At 39.2% G+C, this 9,574-nt stretch overlaps 1 protein-coding gene across 1 annotated transcript; it reads left to right on the forward strand.

Annotated features, from left to right (window-relative positions):
- Positions 1-1,610: 1,610 nt before the first annotated feature.
- On the forward strand, positions 1,611-8,845 carry LOC140280344 (serine/threonine-protein kinase pim-1-like). The gene is made up of 5 exons (XM_072375644.1): positions 1,611-1,618; positions 8,077-8,140; positions 8,222-8,245; positions 8,385-8,597; positions 8,807-8,845. Exons 1-5 carry the CDS (start codon positions 1,611-1,613, stop codon positions 8,843-8,845), a joined length of 348 nt encoding a protein of 115 aa, XP_072231745.1.
- The last annotated feature ends 729 nt before the right edge of the window (positions 8,846-9,574 follow it).

The raw sequence follows: 9,574 nt of genomic DNA on the forward strand, positions 1-9,574 counted from the left end.
TTGACACGTTGACTAGAAGGCAGAAAAAAGTTCCAAGAGAAGACGAAAAAAGAGGGACAGATAGATTTGTAAACTGGACGAGAGAAATGCAAGGGAAAGGAATGTTTGGAGGGTGTGAAAGTGCTCCACTGCAACTGAGTGATTTCTCTATGTTTTCAAAACAAGCAACAGGCAGTAGGAATCAAACTACAGCAAAGCTAAAGGAGGCAGGTTTATTGCAGAGAGCAAGGGCAGAAAAATATATATTTTAACTGTGTTAAATTCTCTATTCAGATGCAATTCTCTGGACAACTAACACAGCATGTGCCAGACACAACGTCATCTTTTCCAGGGACACATCCTACTCCACTAAAAAAAAAAACTGACCAGTTATACAGACAAGAAAAACACAAAGGTTAGATATCCTCAGCTTTGTCATAAATGCTCTCACCCTAAGATTATCTCATCCCAACCCTGCTTCTTTCTTCCCCCATTCAGCCCTGAGAGTGAGGACAGATTCTGATTGATCATTGGCCTGTACTTAAAGAGTACCAGAGTTACATATAGTTATTTAGTCAAAAAATTTACAATGATAATGGAAGTTTTTACTAGAGCATTTATCATCAATTCAATAATTTATGTTTAAATAAATTTGAATGGGAGAAATACCACATTGAATGGACAATCGGAAAACCGCTTTTCAATGCAAGTATCACAGTGAAGAGATAAGAAGCAATACAATGATCCTTTAATTGAAAAACTGAAAAACTCTACAAATTGAGACTTTATGATTTCCACCTGAAGCAGGTCTGAGACCGGACAGTCAGACCATATGACATATTAGAAAATATCAGGATTTAACAGCAAGGTCAGACAGATAGGTGTCAGACAGTTTCTTACCATCTTAAAGCATTAACGGTTAGCCTTTATTGTGTTAGAGATCACAGTAACATGACTTAAAATTTAGCTGATCTAAATACTTCTCCTCTGCTTATTTTCACCAATTCTGAGTTAATATTCATCATCAGTATTTATATTTGATCTCATTAAACCATTTAACTATTTAACTGCAGCAGATCTATGAATCAATGGATCTGTTATCTTAACAGAGCAGCAAAATGCTTTATATAAAGGTTTAAAGTGAGTTAGATTATTAGGAAATTAACAAAAACACGGCAATAAAAGGCACAACGAGAGTCAGATATCACCAATGAGTTTCTTAAAGAAGAAAACTCTAAAAGAAATTTAAAGACAGCTGCGCTGCAGTAAGTCTGACTCATAACAAGTCAAGTCAAGGTTTGTTTTCATGGCACATTTAAAAACAGCCACAGCAACCAGAGAGCTGTACAGCTGAACAATATATTAATACTATTAGCAAATTCTAACCCTGCAGATAAATATTAATTAATCTAACAATAAACATTGAATAAATTAGTGAAATAAAAACAAAAACAGTGTTTACAGTTAAAGACATGCCTCTATACCAGACATGTGTCACTGGAAAAGGAAAGGCTTTGTGACCTCAGCAGGCACCCCGGTTAAACACTTAAATCAATTACTCGAACTATATTATGCCATAATTGAACCAAAACAAGTTGCTATAGTCAAGTGCAGAGGACATCAAAAGGGAGATGGGAGAGTAGCGAGAGGCAACAATGCAGCAGATAAGGCAGCAAAAACAAAAGCAAGGTATACTGCATTTAACCAGATGTCTCAGAAAACATTGGAGGAAAAATCACAACGAGAATTATGTTTAGAAAACATTAAAGAACTTCACGAAGCAGCGGCAACATCTGAAAAGCAAGCATGGAACGGAAAAAAAAAAAGATTCCACAGGACGCTGCTGGAATCATGAAGGCAAAATAGTAGCTCCAACTGGACTACTAAATTTGCTATGTCAAGAAGCAAACAGTAGAGCTCGCTGCTAGCTCAAAAGTAACAGCGCTCATTTCACAACACTGGTGGCACCCCCACCTAAAAGACACAATGAAATATTTTGTGCAATCTTGTGAAATTTGCAAGCTGTTCAATCTCAAAGCAGGACTAGGTAGTTTCCCAGTACCTGATGCCCCTTGGAAACAGATAGTAATTGAGTTTACTGACATGGGAGCAGCGAACAGGACTGAAGGTAAACTATATCTTCTAGGGTGTGTAGCTCCCTTTTCTAGATGGGTAGAAGCCACACCTACTAAAACCGAAAAAGGAAAAGAAGGCTTACAAGAGAAATTATTCCAAGATTTGGGGTACCAGAAGTGATAAGATCAGATAATGGTACTCACTTCTCCAATGAAGAACTAGGAGAAGTGGAAAAATTGTTTGGAATTACACATAAGCTCAGTGCAGTCTCTCACCCAGCTTTACAAGGACTAGTGAAAAGAGCAAATAAAACCATCAAAAAGGCCGAACAGAAGTCTGTGCAGACACACAGTTAACCTGGGCTGAAGCTCTACGTATTGTGTTAGCCTAAGATTTACTCCAAATGCCACCATGAATGTTGTCATGTTGTCCCACATGAGGTCATGACAGGGAGAAAACACCCTGTCCATTTACAACTGCACCAACAGGCTCACCCCTTGTTGTACTACAGTATGGAAACTTGTGTGAATGTGAAACAACTGAATAACACGGTGATGAGGATATCTCAACAGGTTACATAAATACTCACCAAGGAACAGGACCAGGAAAGTGAACAAACTTAACTGGTCCTCTCCTCTATGGACAGGACGCAGAAGCTACAACACATTGTGTAAAGGTACGGTTGACCGAGAATAGACTGAGTAACTGGATCCACAAGGATCACTGTACTCAGGCTCAAGATCCTGCCGAAAGAACATTAACTGAGGTCCGGACTGACTTAGGAACCTCACCTACTAACAAAGACTAGACCACGGGGACTAAAACTCTATCAGAGACTGAACGGACCACTGACTATGAAACCAAAGGAAAACACTACTGTGGAGACTAGACTGTAGAACCGCAGTAGCAGAAACAATAAAGGTTACAATAACTAATTTTCACACCTCTCCAGTGTGCAAGTCAGACATTAAAAGCTCAAGTGACAAAGAACTACAACAATAATCTGGACACACCCTCTCTTCCCACCACTCCACACCAGGTGACTAAAAGATCTCTGGAAAATGGTAACAACCCACTTCAATTGCATTTTATTGAGAAACAAAATGGTATGGTACAATCCGATCTGTGCTCAGTCATGACATGTTGGTCGAACGAAAAAGATATGAATGGGATGAATAAAATGTTCTGTGAGAACGTTTTAATCATGTGTTCTGGTTCATTCGAGAAATTACACGGGAGATGATCCAAATTGTTTAATCTGGTGCACTTAATCAATCAATCAATCAATCAATCAAACTTTATTTTTATAACACTTTACATACAAGAAAATGTAGCACAAAGTGCTTCACAAGATAGAAGAAAATAAAACAAAGCAGTGAAACCCAAGGCCACATACAGACACACATAAACACACACACACACACACATCTATACGTACACATACACCCACATTCATCCACACATACTGGAAGAAAGAAGTAAAGATTAAGTAAAACAGAATAAACTGAGGCAGAGCTGCTCTAAGTAAGGTAAAGCACAGAGCTTTGAACTGCACGATTAAAGGTCTAATTCATGTCAAGGAAAAACAAGAAGGATCCTGAACAATTTAGCTAACATTCCAAAACTGCTACGAGCAAAGAAAAATATTACAAAATAATATCAAGAATCTGGGCCCTTAGGTCAAAGCATGCATGCAAGGTAACAGTGATCAATAACCAACCAAAGATCTGATGTCTGACAACACAAGCGCGATGCTGTGGCACTGCTAAGGAAAAAGTTAGCAGCACAAGGCCACATGGCTCATCTAAAAAATAAATAAATGAGGAATTAAGACAAATAGAAAAATAGAATAAACCTTTGTCTTTGATTCTAATTTGTATGGAAATATGTTATGGTATCATGTGATGTTATAAGAAACTCTGATTGGTACCACATGAAGGGTTTCTAATTCAAATGGAAAAAAAAAAATTAAAAATTAATGCTGATCCTGAACTGTCTGTGGATGGCTCAGCATCACGAAACACAGCCACTGGTAAGAATTAAATAGAATTTAGTATTAAGTAACAAGTGAGAATTAAGCAGATCATGCTGAAATTTTATCAAAAACACTCTGAGCTGAATTAAGAGGACAGACAATATTTATCCCAAAAAGGTTAATCAGTTACTCATTGAGAAGAAATGGCTGCTTTCTTGATGCTGTGCTGCTCCCAAAATGAAATCTAACCACAAACATTTCTGTCCTGCAGCAGCAACATAGGAGCAGAAACTGCAGTGGAAGAGTTCAGCAGAACTAACATACGGATGAGACTAAGCCTCATAGGGGGGGTGGAGATCATAGTTTACTAACACTTCTCAAGTTTTTCCCAAAATTCTGTGAGTCTTTGTCTTTCTTTTGTCTTTTGTTCTATGTTGTCTTGTGTTTTGTCTTTGTGTTGCTGTGTTCTCTAAATGGTTTGAAGTTTTTTCCACAGAAAAAGGTGCTGGATGGTACTGGATTTCTCATTAATGCTGTACAGCAGGTTGGTGAGTATTTTGGTATTGTCCTAAAACATGGTGTCTATCAACTGGCCAGTTGTTTTGTTTTTATTTCATTTATTTTTATTTTATTTTTATTTTTTCGGTTTATATATTTGTTTTTGTTTGGGGTTCATATGAAAACTTAATTGGTCGACCAATGAATACTGGGATTGAACCTGTTAAAAGGGAATTCCTGAATATAGAACATTGTGAAAATGACATGTTGTGCTGCTCGGTTCTCTCTCCTGCTAACATTCATCCACAGCTTAAATTAACTGCATCGGCAGCAGAACCTCTACAGGACTCACAGCCAAGTGACTGACAAGACGTCGGTCTGAAATTCTGGGAGGCACGATCATCATGCCAAGATAATGGTTGAACAACCACACAACCTTCAACCACTGTCAACAAAATAATCTGAATTATCTCCTGAATTGTCCCAAAGAAAAAGATTAGTTAGGGAAAACGGGTGGTAAAGACCCCTTTGTGGAAGTGAAGTGCTGGTAACCTCTCCTTCCTAGTTAGCTCAGACTGCTGAACTGAGGTTCAGCCAGAAGGACAACCAAACACCAAGCAGTGACAGGATTGGACCAGAAGAGACTGAGCTGCACTGCACCACTCTGCACAATGTTATCATAAAATTTTCACTCAAAAGAAATTGTCAGTTTTTACACTATCATTACTCATCTGTTCTCAACAGGGTCATATCTTCATATTCACGTCATGTTTAAATGTCTGTATTGTTTTGTGTTTTGTGATGTTCCTCTTTAGTTTAATGATTTTAAGTAGACCAATTATTAATCATAGGAATTCATACATACGTCCATTGCCATTTGTGTGAATCGGCTGTTCGGAGCGGGACCGTAGGCACTGAAAGGTAATTAAGTGGTCGGTCGCCAAGGGGGAATAGGAGAATTTTCCCGGATATCAGCCATCGGTTTTTTCGCTCCTATTCGCTGCGAACAGTGGACGATCCTGATGGTGATGTTAATTGCCTTAAGCACTTTTTGAGTTTCAATATTTTATGAATTGTTGTAGCTTAATTAATTATTGTTGTGTTGTAATGGTACTTATGGGTGAGCAGGGTCTTGCCACTGCTTAAACCACATATAGTTTTGGGCCAAAATGAACTAAGATTCTACACAGAGATTGGGTTAGGGGCCACATACACACACTAATTTTAAGACATATTGAAACATTTATTGATTTATTCCTTGCATACACGTACAGGCGTGATACTTATAGCTTTTAAGTGCTCATTGCAGAGTTATGATCAGTTGAGTAATGAAGGTTGAACTAATCTGGGAAAGAGGTTCTGTTCCCAGCATCATGATAAACACTCCTGATACAGAAAGGTTTAGCTAACGCATTACAATTATTTTACACATGCATATGCAATGAAAACTTGCTTGCTGCTGATAATTGCAAAGAAGAACAGCTTACACATAACAGCTCACATAATGAAATTTTATCAAAAGGGGGATAACAAGAATCTCCTGTCTGGTTGTGCTGCACCTCAAGGTAGTTGGCCACTTGCAGTTTGGGGACCTGCTAAGTTGGCTGCCGCTAACAGGTGTGACACAATACAGAATATAACAGTCCTACCTCATTTAGTTGACATGATTAAATCATGTCAAAAGGGGGAGTTGTTATAATTGGCTTTGATCTTAGACATTATGAATTCATATTCTGTATTTTCCTAAATAACCTATGTTCCTAGCTGGTACTTTTCCACTCTGCTCATACTGCACAACAGATGACCTTAAATGGTCCAAGACCTTAGAATGACATAAACAACTGGGTCAGACAAAACATCTCTATTAGGGCAGATAGGTCTGGTACATTAGATCCGAGCCTAAAACAGCACTCACACATACACACATTGTTTATCACATCCAAAGAACACAACAAGGATACCAGCTGGCCTGATCATGCCACTCAAAACTGGCCAATTATACTCTGACAAGTGTGAATACAACTTCTGTGAGATAAAGCTGAATATAAATATGACATGGTTCCGGATAACGGGGCTCGGCCTGACGGATTTCCTGCGGGAGCTCTGGCACTCCGAGTCCAGCGCTGCAATATACTTTACTTGTGACCACTAATAAATACTTTTTTAATAAACGATTTCTCCAGCTTGTTCTTGAGCTTCCAATGAAAAAATCGGGCTAAAATCTGAGTTGTACTGGATATGTTTTTTAATGGCCATGGCATCCATCATGAGACACACTCAACCATATTTAGCTGGGTCTTCCTCTTGTCTTTCCTTCAACATGTCCAGCATCATCATGTTAAGGCCAGGCTCTGCATCCATGAGCTCATCCACCTTTGTAAGAAAGAAAAGCAGTCATTTAATATGGCTGCTGTGATCAGGATTTTTTCAGGATCAATAATCACTGAAAGCAGTATTGGCAGATGTTAATAATGCTAGGTGTAGGTATGTCCGCCTTTCACTCTGTTCAGTCATAACAGGATAAAATAATATGCACAGCTAACATGGAAAATAAGGTTTCAAATAATACGAACAATACCTTTGCAATGTATGTGGATGTGGGAGGTTGATATGAAGAGTCTCTCTCAGATAGCTGTATGCCTTCGGACCATGTAAGTGGAGAGTGACGGCAAACTCCCTCTGGTCTTTGGTGTATTTGTGGCTCTGTTTTGACAGGAGGTGTATTGGAAGATCTCAAATTCAATTAGCACTGGCCTTGCCCTTTTGGCAACCAAAAGAAAAGCCAGTCCTGACCAGCAGTTCACCAATAAAAGAACAAGGGTCTCTGAGGTGGCAGGACCTTCTACAAGCTGTCAGGACGAGGTCAGGACAGTGAAAAGAAGAAAGAGGAAGGTTACAGAAGATGGAGAGTGACCCTCAAGAAAGGCAAAGAGAAGGAGGGGACTCCTGGACGTCGTATTAAATCAAGAGTCAGCCTCCTCCTCAGTGGAAAGTGGTAGGCTGGTGCATTTTGTGAAATTACAGCTGCATAATTAACTTACATTTTAGCTGTAGTGGTTGAATATTATAATGTCCTTTAACTTTGTCACACTGATCTAAACACACATTTTCAATCAAATTACAAACATGTGAGTGTCAACATGCTAATGTTTCAATGTGTTATTGTCATTTATAGAATCCAGTAGCAACAATGTAGATGGTTGTACATCTGATGGGGATATAAGAAGGGGTAATAGAAAGAGGAAGGCCTTACCTGCTGAGGAAACACAGAGTAGGAAGAGAACGAAGAAAACAGAGACCATACAGGACCAAATAGATGCCCAGCGAGGTCAGTCATTAATAAATAATGTAACATTTAGCTTCAAGTGCGTTATATTTAATATAAGTATTTATATTAGGTATTACCCATTACCTAGGCAATATATATATATATTACAGCTTATATAACCTGTGTAAATTATCATTGAAATTCTTCTGATGTACTGTCAAACTAAAATGATGTTTATGTTTTATTTTAGCTAAATTGAAGAGAAATACGAAGAGAAAAGTCAGCTCGGCAAAGGAGGCTGTGGATCTGTGTTTGCAGGCTGTCGGAGAGCAGATCATTTACCCGTATGTATTAGACACACATTGTCATATTCAAGACACTCACCGTATGATGTGACTAACCAAAGTCTCGTTTGTATCTTGCAGGTAGCCATCAAACACATTCCAAAGGACAAAGTGTTCTGCAAACATAAAGTAAGTTAGCAACGGCAGTAACTTCTGCTTTTATCAGCACTATCACTGGATTATAGATAAACTGTGGTTTTCCCTGCCTAACACTTTCTTTGTTGCTGTGATGTTTCAGGACAAGAATGGGAGGCAGATTTCAGTGGAGGTGGCTGTCATGCTGAAGCTGGAAAGTAGCACTGCCAGTTCAGTGGGGCACTCAGCACCTGTGTCCCTGCTGGACTGGTATGATGTACAGCAGGAGCTGATTCTTGTGCTGGAGAGACCAATGCCTGCCGAGGACCTCGCTAACTACATCGAAGAGCATGGAGGCTCCCTCCAGGAGGATGAGGCCAAAGTAAGCTGATGGAAAATATTTGCAATCTTTGTGAATGTCATTCTTTGAGAAATACCAGCATTTAGTCTTTCTTTAGTGTACATCTGATGGTGATATAAGGAGGGGTAATAGGAAGAGGAAGGCCTTAACTGCTGAGGAAAAACAGTGGCTAGCTGCAAAGTAAGTATTTGCACTTACATTTTGTAATTTTCATTGTTTCATGTGTGTAGTTGGATGTTGTCAAGCTTAACATGTCCACTCTGTCATAGTGAAATATCAGTTAATATAAATACCTTTCAGAAATCTGAAATATATTAGTTAAAAAGTGTAACTGAATCATGTCGCTAACTGAAGGTCCACCATGTACTCATTTAATGATAAAATTAGCTGAAAATGTCCACCCTGTCAGAAAGCCTCCCATGACAGGGTGGACATGGTTCATGACAGGAAGGACATGTGCATGATTTAATATATTTAAATTGATTTAATATAATTATGGAGGATGAAACGGTGTCAACACTCAAAGTGAAAAGGGAGATAGCAAAAACGGAACATGACCTTAACTCAGATTTCCAGGAGAGGCTCCTCCATTTTGGGCGCCATGTCTTTAACATTAAATGGCAGTTTGATGCGTGCAGGGAGCTCAGGAGGAGCCTGAAGCACGAGTCCTTCTTGCACATAGATTTGAGTGAAAATTACTCATGCAACTACAGTGAAGAAATCCAATCTGTGCATTTTGGAAGTTCACACCAGCAGGCCAGTCTGGACACACAACGCTCGTGAACAAGCCCCGCACACCTTTTACTCCATATCACCCTCCACAAGACACGACCCTGTGGCCATCTAGGCCCACCTTGTTCCAGTTCTGAAGGTACTGAGTGAACGGCACCCTCAAGTCAGCATACTTAATTTTTTCAGTGACGGGCCTGCAACACATTATCGACAAAAGGGAAATTTCTTCTACCTCTTAATGGAACCATTCAAGAATGGGTTCAAAG

This window comes from Leuresthes tenuis, unplaced genomic scaffold (assembly GCF_036924035.1).
Source record: "Leuresthes tenuis unplaced genomic scaffold, fLeuTen1.0.hap1 SCAF_21, whole genome shotgun sequence".
In the NCBI taxonomy this organism is placed as follows: Eukaryota; Metazoa; Chordata; class Actinopteri; order Atheriniformes; family Atherinopsidae; genus Leuresthes; species Leuresthes tenuis.